The sequence below is a fragment of the Hemibagrus wyckioides genome, linkage group LG14 (assembly GCF_019097595.1).
Source record: "Hemibagrus wyckioides isolate EC202008001 linkage group LG14, SWU_Hwy_1.0, whole genome shotgun sequence".
In the NCBI taxonomy this organism is placed as follows: domain Eukaryota; kingdom Metazoa; phylum Chordata; class Actinopteri; order Siluriformes; family Bagridae; genus Hemibagrus; species Hemibagrus wyckioides.
In genome coordinates this window covers 12,832,224-12,851,224 of record NC_080723.1, presented here as the reverse complement: position 1 = coordinate 12,851,224, position 19,001 = coordinate 12,832,224, and the positions used below count along the sequence as shown (strand labels likewise).

Genomic DNA, 19,001 nt, shown 5'->3' with positions numbered 1-19,001 from the left:
GCTATTTGGTGGCTGCTCTGATACATAACATCATAAATTTCTAAATTGGATTCAGGTCTGGGGAACTTGAGGGCAATTTTATCAGCAGTAAGGGTTCTGTTAGTTAGCACATGGAGGTATGTGTGACAATTCATGGATATTCCTCCTAAGACCATCACTGACTCACCAGCAAACTGGATGACAGGGCACACCTGGGCAACATGAGACACCTGTCAGTCTCATGTTCCTATATTTTTGATCATTTAAACATGGGTGTATTGAAATATATAGTGCCATGTTGTAAGTTGTTTCATAATCATTATTCTCAAGCTCAAATAATAAAAGAGTTCTGAGTGATCCTTGAGAAAAACAGAATGGCTATATAGCTTCAAGAGTGCAGCAATGTGTGCTGAAGCTAAAGCCATGTAAAGCAAACTTAATATGCAGCTAATGTAGTCTGGGGTGATGTGCTTTGACTTTATTTTTAATAAGAATTTCCTTTTTCCACCTAAGGACTTTTGGCTGTTCTTAGGTCATGGATAACCTCTCAAAATAATTAAAAGCAGATAAAATAGTAAGGAATATCCCTATCATTTAAGAAGTCATTAAGAGTATACTTCAGAATTCAAAATTATGATTGGAATAGGTGTGTAAAGTGCAGACCATTGAAGGCTAGCAGGTGAATGAACAAGTGCTATCTGTGCTTTGGTTGCCAAGACTAATCACTCATAATAACAGGAAAACGAGCTGTATGAGTACAGCATCGATGGCAAAGACTGATGACCTCTGTCCAGGTTATAGAGGAGTTTATTGACTTCCTTCAGGGTTTATAGGGCAGTTAACATGGGTAGTGCACAAGGCTTTAAAACCAATAATATCCTAACAATAATATATCCTTAGGGTCCTATATGTTTGAGCTCTTTGTTTGGTAATCATATGAGATCACACAAACACACAATTTCACGCATTTATTCTCATGATTGTAATACAGATGTCCAAAAATATCTGCTAACATTGATCTTATTCTTCGGTGTGTATTTTTCTCATTACTAATTAAACAGCATCTCACATTTCTGTTTTGAACAAAAAGCCAGTGTTAGTGTGTGTATTGTAACTAGTGTTTAGCATGCACATTGTACACCCCCCCCCTCCCCAAATGTTTCTCACACACTAACAACTCCGCCCAAGTGCGCTTTCCTACTTTCCCACCCTTTGGCTCAGCACGGTTGTCAATCAACCCAGAGAGCTGGTCCAGACAGGCAATCAGTCATCAGCCATGAAAAGAGCTCTTACTTCCCTCCTTCCCCTCTTTTAACGCTCTTTGCCTTCTTTATCCCTCCTGTCCCCTCTCTTTCTGAATGGGCGTGACAGGCTTAATCTCCCACACTCCTCCTCTGAGTTCCCGCCGCTGTCTCTCTCTCCCCACCATTGGTTGCCTTAATCACCAGCAGGGCAGACAGTACTGGCTTTTTTTTTCTTTTTTTTTTGTGAACACAACATCAAGTTGTCCCCCTCCTCCCGGCTCAGTGTCCTCAGGGTCAGACCCCCCTCAGACTGGGGCCTTTTCAGCTTTGGCAAAAGGATCATGTCATGAAAGGAGCTTGATTTAGTTTTAACAGGGTGCTGTGTCCGGCCTTTAAGTGGCAAATGAATAAACATAAGATGAGAGAGGCCCTGCAGGGTGGGGAGCGGAGGGGAAGGCCCTGAATACACAGGAGGTGGGGACAGATGTATTGGAGCGTAAAAAAAATGGGGTTTGTTCCTTCTCTTCTCCTCTTCTCCACGGTACCCCAGAAGCAGTTAATTAGAGCGCTTTCTCTGCTCACATGGCTCCTGAGATCAGAGTGCTTTACACCCAGGCCTCCTGTAGTGATACATTAATGTCTGGTTTCCTTACTGTTCTGTAGGAGGAAAATATTCTAGGCCATAAGAGAAGTTGTTAAATCAAAAATTTCATGTGCTACATTATTGAATTATTGGTTTGATTATACCTTATTAATCAATCAGACATGGTTCACTGCATATGTTCATTGCAATCACAATCACAAAACTGAAAAAAAAAAACAGATCGTGAACAAATTATATCATTTTGTCCTTTGTTTTCTGTAATTTCCACCTTGACCTTAATGACCTTTGGTCTGGTGTATTAAGAAGCAAGATCAAAGAGGCATGTGGCATGGTCATCTCTGACATCCTCCTGTTGACCTCCACATACAAAGGTCATGAACTTTCTTCCCAAATAGGCACTGATAGAAGTGTTTTTAATAAACTGCTATGAATTACCAATTTTACCACATTATCCAGCCTCTCAGACCTTTAATAAACTGCTACGAAATACCATTCTTACCACCGAAACCTGTAGCAACACATATGTTAATATTTTACGTTTATGGTTATCTAGCATTTTAGGATCTTGCAAAAAAAAAAAAAATTGCTGTTTTAAATACAAACAAAATATGTCTTTCTTTGTCTTTTTAGCTATACATTATGCTGGTATATATTGAATTGCTTTATGATTACACTTAATCAAAAAAAAAACCCAATGAAATTGATTAATTTTATTCACATAAATGACCTTCTCACAAAGGTAAATATAACATACAAAAAATGACATCATTACAAAATTTCAATAAGAACTTTTATTTACAAAACCAGAGGGATGGGCAGTGAGGGCAGAAACTCATACAAAGGTAAGAAAGATTGGATTTGGATTTTAAATAGATTTTACAAAATGTGTATTATTAAACAGAAATCAGTTTAGTGATTAGAACATGAATAATAAACTCATAAATTATTAGGCATCACCTTAAAATTAAATTGATTATTCATTCAACTTAAATTACATTAAACTATAGGGAAGGTATATGGATAAATTTAAATAGGTATTGGAAATGTAATTTTGTAAATTTCTGGTGTTGTAATCATGTCACATCTTTTAGCATTCAAAAAATATTTGGAATAGCATAATGTCAAATATATAATTCTGTTGCATTATTTTAGCCTGGAAAACTATCTTGCTCTTACTTGAAACTAGATAAAACAATCTGATACCATTCATCTACTGAATTTCTTCTAACTTATGATTTTATCATTTGAATGACAGCTAGGTCAAACAGAGTCCACTAGGTAGCTTTTCTGGTTCTGTAACTCTAAATATATAAATGTATTCTATATCAATATTTCCATGGCTACTGTTTACTATACATAAACAAGAAATGTCTCACCAGTGTCTCCTTTTCATTCTAAGCATGAAAAGGACATATTCAGATTCAATACCATGAAAAACGAGACAAAAAAGGGACAGTATGCAAGTCAAGACATTTGAAATTTCCCTCTAAAACTGCTTAATAAGAAGGAAAGTTAGAAATACTGAAAACTCTTCCTTTTGGCTGTGACCCACCTCTGTGTAAAAAAGAACATTTCAGACCTCCCTTTCCAACATTGCTGCATTTCAGTGTATTTCAAATCTGTGTGTGATGTGTGCTATAAATAGCACATGAAGATGGTTCATATACAAGGGGTTTTCGGTACACATCTTAGAATTTATGGTCAAAATGGTCATTATAACAAATTATATAGTAAATATCAGGCTAGGGTGCTATTTGGAGAAAGAAAGTGTGGTCACAGGATTCGTGGGGTCAGGGCTGACAGCATGTTGGGCTTCCAGGATTAGCTCTGCTCCACAGTGAAGCGTGATTCCATCCTGTGAAATGCAGAGAAACTGTAGGTCGCCTTTCAAACGGAGCTCTGTAAAGCCATAGTGGTATTTCTACGCCACCTTGTGGCCCTTAGCCATTATATTATACCACAGGACCTTTTTATTATACACAGGTTTTTTTTTTCTGAACAGGAATGAGTTGTCATTTTTTACGAGTCACCTTAAATTGCTGAACAACGTCATAAAAATGCTATATTTATCTATCCTCCCAATAGAGTTTATAGACTGATGGTATCTTTAGTCTGTGTCTTAGTGAACCATTATTGATGTATTTATTAATGGAGACTTCAGAGCACCCTTGTATGTCGCTCTGTATAAGGGCATCTGGCAATATATATATATATATATATATCTATATTACAGCTACACAACGATCCTTATAAAACCAGGAAACAAAATTACTTATTCCAAGGCAGACAATCTTCAGTTAGAAAAAATCAGACTTGTTTTTATTAATCTAGTTTTCTAACATTGCTGTTAACATTTCTAATTATTTCTGTGTCTGTTGTTTTTGTTTTTGTTTATGACCATGAACAGGTGTGGAAAATATTGGAGTTACGATAATTAAATATTATTTTTTGGTGGATTTGCATTTTAGGTGGGTGTTTATTGAAATTGAATACTTGTACTCTTAATTTATATTTCCAAGAAAAAAGAATATACATATTACTCCTTACATTTGTCTTTTTAAATTTGGACCTCAGATCTGTAATAAAGTTTGTTTGTTTGATTGATTGATTGATTGATTGAGTAATTGACTGATTGATTGATTGATTGATTGATTGATTGATTGATATTTAGACAGCCAAAGTAGGCCTAAACCTTTCATGTCTGGAAGGGCTCTTATTGCCTCATCCAGCCTGTGTCTGATTGGATATTTTCAAGCTAAATTGTGTAGTTCTTTCAAAAGGAAATCATCATTAACAGTTAAAAATAAAGATAACAAAAGTATTAAAAGTTTCTTTTCCTGAGAAAACATCACAATAACTTAATTTCAGCACTTAAAATTTTTTCGTTTCTCATATTTGAGCACAATAAAAATTTATACTTTTTATACTTTAAATTGAGGATATTCTTTGGCTGGATACTTCCACTTTTAATTAAGATTGTGACACATTATCAATACTTTCACTTATGTATAATATCTCAGTACCTTTTCCACTCCTGCCCATGATGCTGTATTGGGCTCTCCAGAGCTAGTCATGACTAACTGCAGTATTGCAGGTATCTCAGTATTACAAAACACTGAGATATTTCCTTTTTGTCATAACTAAAGATTTTGCAGTTATAATGTTTCTTTATATAGCACCTTAATGAAGATTTAATCATGTCCACATCTTCATTTTTTCTGTTCAATATAATATTTTATTAATTTTAAAACTCACACATCCGCATTCTTGTTGGTTGCCGTGTGATTGTTATACTCTAGAACAGGTGGAACAGGCTCCTCCTCCCCAGGCACCTAAATTTGACATATAGATTAATCTTAGAACATTCAGTTAAACAGACATAGATGTAACCATGGAACACACACATTGACACAAAGGTTAGATAATGCAACTTTGCGTTGTCTTTTCCCTCAGCTTACTCACCCTCATGTTTTAAGGTATCATAGAGTTTAAACACTTTAGAATTCAGTAAGCAATTACAAATAAATAATAAATAAATAAGGGCCATGTGGGCATGCACACAGCTAAAATGTTTAACCTTCCCTATGAGTGCTCTTGGTCACAGTACAGGTGCAGTAGCATTTTTTTTTGTTTGCTTTCTTCAAATTAAGTAAAATCTCACCTCCCAGTAAATCTCGTCCTCAAAGCATTGATCATCTGCCGCAGCCCCCCAGATAGGCATCCTCAAAATCAGACCTGTAAAGAAAGGAAACTCAGTTCCATCATATGCGTGATGACGAAGGTTCAGATCAGACATTTATATCCAGATATATATGCGTACTTTATTAAAAAAAACTGCTGTTAACTCCAGTTAAATAGAAAATAATCCCTTTAGGAGAAAATATTTAGAAAACAAAGGCCTTCCTCTGCACCAGATGGCTTGGCCTGTCTTTTTTCATTCTTCTTGGCACAATATCTATTTATTAGAAGCTCTTGTGACCAATAGGATCAAGACAGAAAGCCTATGCTTTGGACTGTTGTCTTTGTGAATGATACATTTCATGTTTAACCTTTGCTGTCAATAAATTGTAAAATAGATGAACATTTAACTTTCTGAAAGAAATTAAGTCTATTAGAATGTATAAGAAATGTGAACTGTTTCACTTGGCTGACACTTCTGCAATTCTTTAAACAGAGACTGAGGTTCATAAATTCAGTCTCAACAACTTCAGTAAGTTCTAACTCTAACACAGTTGCATTTGACCTTGATCTTGTTCCTATTCTCTATTGTACGTACCCACAAATATTCCACCTCCTATTCCAACGCACACAGCAACACACGTTGCAGCTGCCTGGTAGCCACCTTGGACAGCTGGAGTCCTGTTTTTGTATGACCCCACAAAATCAAATGTGTTTATCAACCTGTAAAGAAGGAAAAAGACAATGAGAAACAGTGTGTGAAACATGATCTTTCATGTGTGAAACATGAGTTTCAAGTCACTGTGCTATAATAAACAATAAAGTATAACCTGATATCACTAACAAAGTAAAATGAGTTAGTGTATACAAGCTTAGATTAGTAATCTACTGGATCTTGTGACCTACCCCTCTGCACCATATACAGTTTCAGTAGCAGCAGCAGCTGTGATGGCTCCCACAAATCCACCTAGGAGACCAGGCACTGCATGCAGGTTATGGACACCACATGTGTCCTGGATCTTAAACTTTTTCTCTATATAGGGCTGGGAGACAAGATGATAGATTTAACCTTTATTTTATCTATCCATATGGCCAACTGGGCTTTGTAAAAGTCATCTTCTTTAAATTGTTCAATCTTCTCTTGTGTTTCAACAGTGGTTACACACTGATATTTAGTTTTTGTAATACAACCAGTCAGATTACTTGACATTAAGGTATTTTAAAATGAGACTCTTACTGAGACATAAATGTATCCCAGAGTGGAGATGATACCACAGAAGAATCCTACAATCAGAGAGCCATATGGCATGAGCATGAACTCAGCAGCTGTTCCTACAGCAACACCACCAGCCAGGGTGGAATTCTGGATGTGTACCTGGAGACAAAGCAAAGTTATCTGAGTATTTATAGGCATGGTTTAGGCGTATTGCATAATTATGTTAAATTAGACATCTCAATTCACTAGACTGAGATCAAAACTGCTATGACTGTATCACTGTCTCCAAAAATAAAAAATACATTACACTGGCATTTTCAGTGGAATAAGACAGTTATCATGCTAGGGTACGATATGCTTACTTGACTGCAAACCCCTATGGTCATTTGGGGTAATTAAAATGGCCCACTATGAGGTGATGACTTTATTATTTGCACTTGGCAGGGAAACCATGGTAAATAATGTATGTAACCTTCTGTTTGTATGGAAGATGCCTTTTTATAGTTATTCAAAACACTTAATGAATTTTGTAATGTTTTGCACTGTATAGAAATTTTAAGTATCACAATATTTGTAATATCTATTGGCATAGGTTCTGAACGATTGCAGTGCACAAAGGCATCCTTGCTGGTATGTCTAGCTGTATGTTTACTTGGTGTTAGTGACAATATCCACCTGTGCAGACAACTAAAGAGAGCTGCTTGAGCTTGCCCTGATATAGTTGACCTTCACTGTGTTTTCTGAGAGGACCAACATGTAGCAATATGTTACAACCATCAAGGACAGCTTCAAACTACTATCAATTCTAGTTGGTTGATATATTATGACCATAGCCCTGTAGTATCACACCACAGCCCAGTGTGTAAGGGAGGCGTCTGTGGTTATTATCACTCTCACCACTCCCAGAAGGACTTCTGGAAGGAATAGCTTGCTATTGGGCTACGTTCAGTGAGACAGGGACATGTTCCTGTCTGTGGCATTTAGGTTGTAGATTTAGGCAGATAGCACACATATGAATTGCCAAAATTCCTGCTTCTTGGAGGTGACACAGAGGAAAATGTCATCCAAACACAGTGGAGTCCTGATGTCCTTAGCCATTAGTGAACCTGTCCTGTGGATGTATGATTCAAAGCACGGTACATCTAACATACTAAAAAAAGGAAGTAGTAATGGACCAAGGGATAAGCTGATCAGAGGTAAGTGCCATTCACTGAACAATGAGTAAAACTGCATAACATAGGTGATGTTCATTGGAACTAAGTCAGACACTAAAGAGACAATATAACAGGCACTTTAGAAGATCATAGCATTCTATAAAAATTCTCATAATATAGAAGAAAAATGCAGAGGACAGGTCAGATTGGTTTAAAACATTGGTTTAGGATCATGATTGCCACAGTTAAAAATACCAAAAGGCCCATTACCATGTCCAGTTTTCCATGCTTCTGAAACAGGCTGGAGATGGCAAAGGTGGTAAGGACAGTGGCAGCCAAAGACAGATAGGTGTTAATGGCTGCTCTATGCTGTCCATCTCCATGGTCAGAAATGGCAGAATTAAAACTGGGCCAGAACATCCAGAGGAACAGTGTTCCTAGGGGGAAAACATAAACCATAAAACTTTAACATCTATATATTATAGTACATTAATCCTTTGCCAAGGTATGGAAAGACATTAGGTGGATGGGATCAGTACTTTGACACCTATTATCATGAGAGCTATAAAGGGAACTTACCAATCATAGCAAACAAATCCGAGTGGTAGACTGAGCCGTTGCGCTGACTGCTTTCTTTCAAGTTTGGCCGATAGAGGACCCATGAGATGGCTAGTCCATAATATCCTCCAAATGCATGAATCACCATAGAACCACCAGAATCTCTGGCCTATTGGACAGAATACTTCATTTTGTAAGTCACCATTACATCTTCAAAACATTGCTATTTACATGGTATGTTTTGCTGTATTTTTTTCTCTTTTGCATTTGGCAATAACTGTTCATTTGTCAAGCTATAATGAAATTAAATAATTCTGTTGTTTAACCATACAATGTATTCTAATAATTAATTTCTTAATATTCATTTACTACATCATACAATATTTAAATGCAACACACATGCATCAAATAAATCTTTGTATTTCATTGCATAGACTCACATGAAGGAGACTAATTATGATAAATTCTTCTACAGAAAACAGGGTAATGCCAAACAGGGTCAACACCATGACCTGCACAGGACTGACTTTTCCTAGCACAGCTCCATAGGCAATCAAACAGCCGGCCACACAAAAGTCTGCATTGATTATGCTGGACACAGAAAAAGGCAAAAAGACATTGTTAATGTATAATTCCCACAATTTAGAAGTGTATATGAAACTTTTAAAGCTACATTTTGTAATGATTCAATATGCACAATTTTAATACGCACAGTTTTAATATAGGTTACATACTGTACTAAATGTTCCAATACTGTAATAAATGTTCCAATTTAACTAATTTTGACCAGCTGTCATGCAGTGCTGGAGTAGTTACTGTACTAATGTAGAGAATGTGATATTAACAGGCTACAAATATCACTTAAAATTTTATAATTTAAAGAAATATATTAAAAAACAACACTGTAAAGTCATTTGTGCATACTAGAAATACACACTACGAGTTTTTTTCATTAAAACATAAAATGCTTAATTGACATATTGACATATAAACCTACTTTTCAACGCCAATTTTGATAAAGCCATCAACTGGGTCCAGAGAGTGAAACCAGCCTTGCATTAACAGTGCCCACTGAAGCCCAAACGCTCCAATGAGGAAGTTGAAACCAACAGCACCGAAACCATAGCGCTTCATAAATGTCATGAGGAATCCAAAGCCCACAAAAATCATAACATGGACATCCTGAAAACCTAAGAGCGCAAAAGGATAAATACATTTTTAAATGTATAATACATTAAAAGTAGATATTTGCTCATAATAACATGTTTCAACAAAGCACAGAATTATCAAGTGAATAAGTTGCAGGTCCATTACTGAGATTTTGGGTTATAATAATTAAAAAAAGAAAGAACACTAAAATTAAATGTCTGTCGTAGTATTGAATTGAATTCATTTAGCTTGGAAAAAAAATTAACAAAATGTGTCTCAAGTTAACAAGAAAGCAAGCTGGCAAGTTAAGTCTTACAGTCATTGTAACAAGAGGCTGGGGTTTACATAAGGAGTTCTTATTCACCCCAACCACATGTATTCCCTCTTGTGCATGTGCCTGCATATGGTGAGACATTCCCACAAAATCACAAGGTGGCATGATAATATTTGCCCTGTATTTGCAGAAGCTCATGACTCATGTTACCATCTACTATATGCCTTTCTGTCTCTTTGTTACATCAACTAACTTGTGACACATACTATGACCTTTCTGAAAGAGGTCACCATTCACCACAACTCTACATGGGCCCAGCTTGTGATCGCCTCCTGCTGGAGTCTGAATATGAGCCCATCCAGGAATCTGAACTGAAAGTGTAAGAATTGCATGTTTTGGTAACAAGCTCAGCTTGCATGCATTGCTTACTACATGAGTCCATTGTGACCTTGTGGCTAAGCTTTTTGCCAAGTTCAATGCCAAGGTCATATTGACCAGTTGATTGACTTTGTTGCATTCCATGAAGAGTGTTCTTGCTTGATATGCTCTACATTACTATTTTGATCCAATAGCAGCCAGTTAATCCTCAACATTTGTGTCACCATGGAAAAACGTCTGTCTAAATGGAGACTGGCCCACAGGCCAGCAGTCATCACCATTGCCTACAGGCAGGCTGGACGTCCTCTTTGCTTACATTACATAGCAGCATACCAGGGTTTGTGTTGCTGCAATTAGGCGTCCATGCTTTCTCCATATACTCCAGGTTAATTACACCCTTTCAATTGTTTGAGTGCAGTGAACACCTTTCTGGTTTGTCCTAAAGAATTTCAGTTCAGGATGTCAGGATCCCTTGCCATTCACGACTAGCACAACAATTAAAATTTACAATCCAAAAAGGTTCCAGGGAAAATTATCTGTATGAGACTGGTTTTGTTGTCAATACAGCATCACACATCACGTGACTTTCTTGGAAGGTCTGAGTATGTGTGTGTGTGTGTGTGTGTGTGTGTGTGTGTAAAAAAGTGAAAAAGGTTTTCAGTGTTCATAGTACCACAGTTACATATTTACTTTGTGTACAAGCAGATTTATTAGAGCAGCAAATAACAAGTAAGTAACAAGTAAGTTACACAGTTCCTACCAGAACTACCAGTGGGACCATACTCATAGCTGTTCTGATTACAGAGTAAACTACAAAACCATATTTTAGTCCGCAACAAAGAGTAACACCTCAAACTTTCCACAAGATTTAATTAGATTACATAATTGGAACAGTCAAAGAAAAAGGTAGGATTCAACCATCTGAATGAGGTAACCTTTAAATAATGCCCACATGATCTACTTTAAGAACTCAGATTGTCCATGTGGGCTATTTATATGTAGACAAATACATATGTCTAGCAATACCAGAGGCACTGTTGACATTTAAACAAGAATAATGTGTCTAAACAGTGGTGTTACTTTCAAAGTGATATTAAATGTCAGTATGTAAATGCTACTTTCTGGAAAAGGCTGTACTGTACATGTTTATCAAACAGTGTCATTGCCCTTGGTGCTCACACAGAGCAAAACCCACAATTTGTGTACTGATCTGTTCTGAGATTGAATCAGACATTTCTACACAGATCACAGATTTATCTTAATATGCATGTTATAATACTTAATCATATTATTTGTGCCACTCTTTGTTTCCAGATTTCTTGAGTTATATTCATGAATAGATAGATAGATCCTTAAGTCAAAAATATACTTTATTTTGTGGACAGCATGATCAACGTAATCATTTCCAGGTTTGTATTGCAACTAAAAGCATTTTAACAATCACCCCGATATTTGAGCTGGAAAACTGGTTAGACATTAGGTCAATTCTTTGCCTTTGGCTCTGTTTTCACTAATGTTATGACAAGATTCACTATCTAATTGATGATGATTTTGAATATTCAGTGAGGTGTGAGCATTATTAGTGTAAAAACACCTCAGGCAAACTATTAATATATTATAATACTATATAGGTTGAGATAAGTCTGTTATTAGAGAACCAGGCGCTTTGATAAAGCTTGTATGCAATGTCCCAGAATGCAGCACACATTAGCTGATGACCTTTTCACCTGAAAACAATTAGACAGCCAATCCTTTTCTGCTAACCACTTGGGTAACATTAGTAGTGAACCTGTGGCTGAAGTGTTGTGGAGACTTATTGTCTAGTTTCTCATGGTAATTTCATCTATACTTCTGCAACTCTATACTACAAAACATTTGGAGTATCAGCAGAGAAAATAAGAAAGAAATATTGAGAAATAGTTAATACTAGGTTGTTCATTGCATAATAATATATTTAATTATTTAATAATAAATCTATTATTATTATTATTATTATTATTATTATTCAGCCCTCACAAAACTTGCTATACACTAAGATGTCTGAACAGTTCTGGATGTTTGAACAGTTCTGGATTCTCCCACTCATCAGCATTAGTTGGATACTTTTTAAAAGTTTTTCTGTGCCATATTATTGTGCCTGTTGTATCTTGGCACTTTTCATTTAAGAGGATAACTTAAACTTTTCATTTAAGAGGATATTGAAGATTTCAGTCTCACATTTGACCAAACACCACACCCTGTTACCTGTTTTATCCTGATACCCATTAAATTTTTTTTTTAGTATGTTACATCATCAATCTACACATTAAGACGAAATGAAAAGCAGGAGTGTAGTGATGAAATGCTAGTAAATGTCAGATGAAGGTCTCATTTATATGCCATACAATATTAGGAAAAAAATATTAATTGGTTCTTTATGGGTTTCACAAGGATTTCACAGGATTCACAGCTTCTTAAAAGTCTTCTACTTGGAACTTTTTGTTCTAAGGACACATTCAATTATAGTTCAGTACAGAACCTTGAAAGGCAACCAAAGAACTTTAACTGGTTCTAGATATACATTTTTTTTCACAGTGTCTTTAACTTGTCTTGTGGTGTTTTTCATTTGTGACCAATAGATAAATAAATTCTGTTTAAATCTCTCTGTGGTCCATATTTTTCTCCCTTACACCTGTCCTAACTTTAAGTAAACACAACTAACATGTAAACATTAAATTCTTGCTTAATCATAGAAAAAGATGAAAAGTGTGTTGACTTTAAATAAAATGATTAAACATTGAATATGAAGTGTCCCTGGATTATTTGATCTTTATCTTACTCATCGGACAATAAATATATTTATTTATTTATTTATTTATTTATTTATTTATTTAAACTAAATAACAATAAAAAGAAATAAAAAACAAGACACATCTCTAATATTTTACACTTAAATAATTCTAAGGATGACTTACTTGGATATCTGAAGTAATAGTCATTCTCAATGTCAGATGTTATATTCTCTTTAGCTTTGTGTTCAACCCAGTGAGCGTCTGATTCTCCATCATAGCGCACGAAAACCCCGAAGAGGATAATCATGGCGCTCTGCCACACAAAGCACACAGCCGGCAGAGTAAATCGGACGTTGGTGTTTTGGGGCCCATCGCAGTAAGGCACGATGCAATTGCCCATTTTCGAGCGGTCCCGGGGAGATCTGTGCGTATTTGCGCACCTGGCACTCCCGGTCCTTTTAAAGCGCGAGCGCGGGGTGTGTCCGCACGCGCAGCGCGTCATAAGCAACTGCTTTTCCCGCCACCACACGAGAACCTCTGCATCATGTCGCACGTGAGAAACCGCTGTTTAATCATATCAAAATTATATGAATACTTTCACAGATGTGACTATTACGACAAATGACGTTGTAATAATATAGAGTGTTATAATAGTGTAGTTTTGCCACTCGTTCGGTGGGTACTGTCATACAGCTATCAGGCAATATTATGACCACCTGCCTAATAGTGTGTTGGTCCCCCTTTTGCTGCCAAAACAGCCCTGACCCATCATGCACTGTCTATTCTGCATAGCCTTCCCTCCCCATGTGCATCAATGAGCCTTGGCCACCCATGACCCTGTTACCGGTTCTCCACTGTTCCTTCCTTGGACCACTTTTGACAGGAGATTCTGACCACTGCAGACACCCCACAAGAGCTGCAGTTTTGGAGATGCTCTTCTGCAGTGGTCTAGGCATCACAATTTGTCAAACTCGCTCAAATCCTTATGCTTGCCCATTTTTCCTGCTTCTAACACATCAACTTTGAGGACAAATTTTTTCAGTTGGTGCCTAATATATCCCACCCACTAACAGGTGCCATGATGAGGAGATACTCAGTGTTATTCACTTCATCTCTTACTGCTCATAATGTTATTCTTGATCGGCGTATGTTATGAAGTTTAGCCAGCCTTCCTCTATGACAGGAGCACTAGGTTTACCTCATAAGACAAAGTTTACTTTATTCAAAATAAAACTGATAGTCTACATTGTGCGCTCTCAAACTTCTTATCTTCTAATATTAGATACATTAACAGAATTTGTCCCATCATATCCATTGGACCCATTAGAGCTATTTATTTCTGCACCCAATGGACCACAAACCAGATACATTTACTACACTTATCTACTTGGTTTTGGATTTAACGCATTCAATTAAATGAATCAGCCACTTAGGCTTATAACATAATAGCTACAATTTAGATAGTATAATTGTGATCTTCCCAGAGCTCTGCCAAATAATAGCTGCTGAAGGGCAACGCCTCAAAGCTCCAGTGTCCTTATTTCATTTTTGAGCTCAGGTTACAGTCTGGGTGATGTTCTCCATGTTCTCTCTGTGGATGTGTTGCATTTATTAGGTTCTCTGGTGTCCTCCCACCATCTAATAACCTCTCTGTAAATAGACTACACCCAGTGTTGTGTTCAGGACATACTGGTTACTGATGATGGATAAATGAATTAAATAATAGCTGTTATAAGGTAATTTTTTCATGCCTTAAATATTCACTGATCAGGCATAACAGGCATAACCACCTGGCTAATATCGTGTATTGTTTTGCCACAACACTTCCGACCCACTGAGGCATGGACTCTGCAAGACCTCTGTAGGTGTCCTGTAGTACCTGTAGCACCAATATGTTAACAACAGACCCTTGAAGTCCTGGAACTTGGATCAGACTTATTTGTCCAGTACATCCATTTAGAAATGGGACATTTGGAGGGCAATCAACACCTTGAACTGTTTATGTTCATGGTTTCTGACATGACCTTTGCATGTGCATAGCATTAATATCACAAGTGTATGAGACAGCATACACAAGAGTGTAACTGTAAACATACCAAACAGTCTCCAATAATTTTGAAGAAAAAGAAACATTTTTTCAGTAACAGTGTAAAAATACTGAGATAGAAGCAAGATATCATGTGCACTGCAAAAGCAACAGACCAGGGTGCTGTTTCACTGCAAACAGATGACACAGGTCTCTTCTGATTAGGCTAGCCTTAGTTACATGAAACTATCACCTGGAAATAATATGTATTAGTGGCCATGGGAGACCTTAAATTAGTCCTTTAACAAAGAGAAAGAAAAGCCACCAAGAGAGAAATGGGCAGTGAAAGAAAGAATGCGGATGCAAAAAACCAAGAAAAAGCAGGACTGGAATTTATTTTGAGGTGTCTTTCATTTTATCTATGTTTTTATCATTCTATACCACTTCAGCCTTCTAATACACACATTGCATTAGTGATGCTTGTATAGCTCTGTATAGGTCAGCAGTGCTGACTTAGTAGGTTTAGCTGTTAGTTATGGAAGACATGAGCCACAGACTGCAGCATCCAGATTTTCAGATTGAACAAAAAAAGTCAGAAATAAAACCACAGGAATTCACAGGGAAATCCATCACTGAAATGGCATGGAATTTCCTTTTAAATGTCATCAAGGTGAAACATGAACAAGAACATAAAATGAACATGGCTAGAAAAAATGTAACATTCACTTTAAAAAAAAAACTACAATAGATTTGGTGATATAGTCAGTATCCTTGTTAAAATAGAAGCATTATTTATAAATATAGTGTATCTATAAATAAGGGGTTGATAAATGACAGTTTAATTGAACTAAGTTCATTTTTAACAGGACTAAATATACCTGACTACAGCATCAAATATATAGTAGTATTTCTACCAGAAAGTGAGAGTAGCAGAATTGTTGGTTATTGATTACTGATAAATAACTACTTAAACAACAGTTTATTAATTAGCAGTATTAATATTAATATTAATGTGGCAGTCCCAAGCATGGATAAAATGGGAGGATTGCATTAGGAGGGGCATCCGGGGTAAAACCTGTACCAAATGATCTGCTGTGGTGACCCCGAACAGGGAGCAGCCGAAAGAGCAACAACAAGAACAATATTAATAATGAATTAATGCCTTCTCATACTATGTTAGACAATGAAATGTATGTTCTTTTCTATTCTTTTGTCATATATTTGTCTAGGCAGCAATTAATGATGTATTTTCTGGTCAGTCCTTTAGCCCCGTTCTAGTGCATGATTGTTCTCTAGTAAAGTTAAGGAGCTCCTGTAGAAGGTTTGTGTAGTAGTATACATGCAGGTATATTGAGAGGCAGGGCATTTTTGAGCCTCCAGGGAGATATTGTGTGTGTAAAAAGCAGTGTGACCTGAATAGCAGACAGTAGACATTGTATAACTCTACTGCAAGTTCACAAACATGGTAATTTTATTTAGTTATTTATTTTAGAGGGGAAAAAAACACAAGGATACACAGTTGAAAAATAGGCTCCTTAATGTTTTATTCAGGAATACTCCAGTGATTTCAACCTGTTGTCTTTCCACTGCATCTGTAACATGTTATAGATATTATTTGTTCAGTGGAACATGACTCAGCACAGCTGTGACACCTAAAAAATAATGGTATAATAGTGGTCATTGTACTGGTACCAGGCATAAAACACCATATACACACACTGGTCACAGGCTCTTTTACCTATGCAATATTCATTCATTCATTCATCTTCATCACTCCACACAAACAGTAACCTGAGCTCAGGATCAAACCAGACACAGTGTAGCTGTGAGGCAGCAATGTGAACTACTGTTTAACTGTGCTGCCCATGCAATATTTAGTCAGTTTTAACTGAAGAGAGGTGTGTGTATACACACCGGTTTCAGTTTGTTTGGGCTAGTGTGATCACACCTAGCATACTGGGGGACAAAATAAACCAAAGGTACCTTTTTTTTAATATGTAAGTTGGTTAAACTGATGAAAAGAGTGCCAGACTGGGTGAGTGCCACAAAAATACAATACACTCTAGATATCTGAACTAAAGAATAAAAAGAATTGACATTTTAATCTGTTTATTTATATAATTAGAAACATATTATTTAGCTCCATGCTTAACTGATTCCTTGCAAATTTTTTGCATTTACGTCTAACCTATCTGTCCATTAAATAAGTATACATAATTATACAAACTATAGAAAAGAAACCTTCTTTTTGTACAATTTGAGCTAATCATCCTCTAGAACTCCATCAAGTGTCAGTTTCTAAACACAGGATTTTTATCAGCTCAATATGTGAGAGTTAGTAAATCATTAGGGTCTCTCTTTCCTCCACTACAAACATTTACACCAAATACTGCATCCGCCAAGCCACTGATTGGCATCGTGGAATCTCCATGCACATCTCACAAAGACGCTTCACCCTCCTACCGTCTCACAAATGGTAACAAAGCATTTGGGCCCTTCACAGTCATACTGTATAACAGTTTATTCCCCCAAGCTATCAGACTATTCAATAATAACCAGAGACTGGGAAGCATTGGTGATTTAATTGTTTGCACTGGTTCACTTTTTATGCATTATAATATTACACTGCACTTGACATGACTGGTTAACAATATTGATAAGAACTGACATCACTTTTCCCGTTTGTATACCTACCTGATTACCCAGTTTGATCAGACTGGAAGTCTCACTGGTCCTCGGATTGATTCCAAGCTTGGCTTACTGGGTGACGTTTCTGTGGTGGTGCTTCCAGTGCCCATGTGTTTCCTCTGGAAAAAATGTTCCTCCCACTGCATCAAAATATGTTGATAAGTGGTTTAATTTCCCTAAATTACTCCTAGGAATAAACGAGTTTATGATAGTGTGTGGGCTGGCATTCCACCCAGGGTGTATTTCTCTGGATAAATTGAAGATGAATGAATGATTATGAACTTGTTTACATGTTGTTGAAATGCAGATGAGAGCATATGATCTCGACTGGTCATGTTCATTGTTCTGTTATGTTCTGGAGAGCATTTGCAGTTCATTGTTGTGGATTTCTGCACTCTGATATATGATGCAAAACAAATGCATTCTGCTGACAGACCTGTCAGTTGATCTTCGATCTAACCCTAACCCTAACCCTTTGTTTATTTTAGCTTAGGCCACAGCAGATCCAACAAAGGCCTTTTCAGCTCTTGTTGCTTAAACTTTCTACTGTATGACTGACAAGAAGCTGGAGAACTGACCAACAGCTCCCTGCTGTGGATAAAAAGAGGTATAGCATGCCTTGTAACTAAACATTTTGATAATGATCTCTATTCTCTATACAGAAAATAGAATGTAATAATTGACCATCACGTTGTAGTATTACCCCTCATAATGAGAAATCTCAATTAAGGCATTCCTGCTAATTAACTCATCAAATACTCTCATTATTTTTGCTTGCCACTCATATTTATCTTTTCTGCCAGGGATTTGACCACAGACAGTTCTCTCCATCTACATTGTATCTAAGATTTCCCATACCACAGTTGAGATACAGTCATTGAGTGTCATACACATACACTATTTCAGCAGATCTCCTGCACGGATGTGTAATCATGCAAAATTAATGCAGTGAAGAATATCCATACAACAAATTAAACAATTACTAAGGGAACTACAAAGGATCCCTATAAACCAACAAAAGTTACTTTCTTCCCTGTACAAGGCTGTACAGGCCAGCTGATAGCAATACAGGGTGACCATAGATTAGAGTAATGATTAGATGAATCTGGAATGTGAACAGAGAATAAAAGTGATCTGACTAATTCAGCATGACAAGGTGTAATGATATCAGGAATTTAGATAAGTCACAAAGCCAGACATGCTGTGTCTCAATATGTCTTACTGGAAAAATGTGAGAAAGAACTTTTTCAAGTAAAACCAGGTCTATCACTTTCTCAGATAT

The 19,001-nt window shown here is 36.6% G+C and overlaps 1 protein-coding gene across 1 annotated transcript; it reads right to left on the bottom strand.

Moving 5' to 3' along the window:
- Nucleotides 1–2,591: 2,591 nt before the first annotated feature.
- On the bottom strand, nucleotides 2,592–13,446 carry rhcgb (Rh family, C glycoprotein b). Its single transcript, XM_058407404.1, has 11 exons — nucleotides 13,189–13,446; nucleotides 9,431–9,623; nucleotides 8,874–9,024; nucleotides 8,455–8,602; nucleotides 8,146–8,312; nucleotides 6,743–6,880; nucleotides 6,412–6,548; nucleotides 6,104–6,228; nucleotides 5,489–5,562; nucleotides 5,083–5,159; nucleotides 2,592–3,682 (listed from the first exon to the last, which is right to left on the bottom strand). Exons 1-11 carry the CDS (start codon nucleotides 13,403–13,405, stop codon nucleotides 3,649–3,651), a joined length of 1,461 nt encoding a protein of 486 aa, XP_058263387.1. The 5' UTR covers nucleotides 13,406–13,446; the 3' UTR covers nucleotides 2,592–3,648.
- Between the last annotated feature and the right edge of the window lie 5,555 nt (nucleotides 13,447–19,001).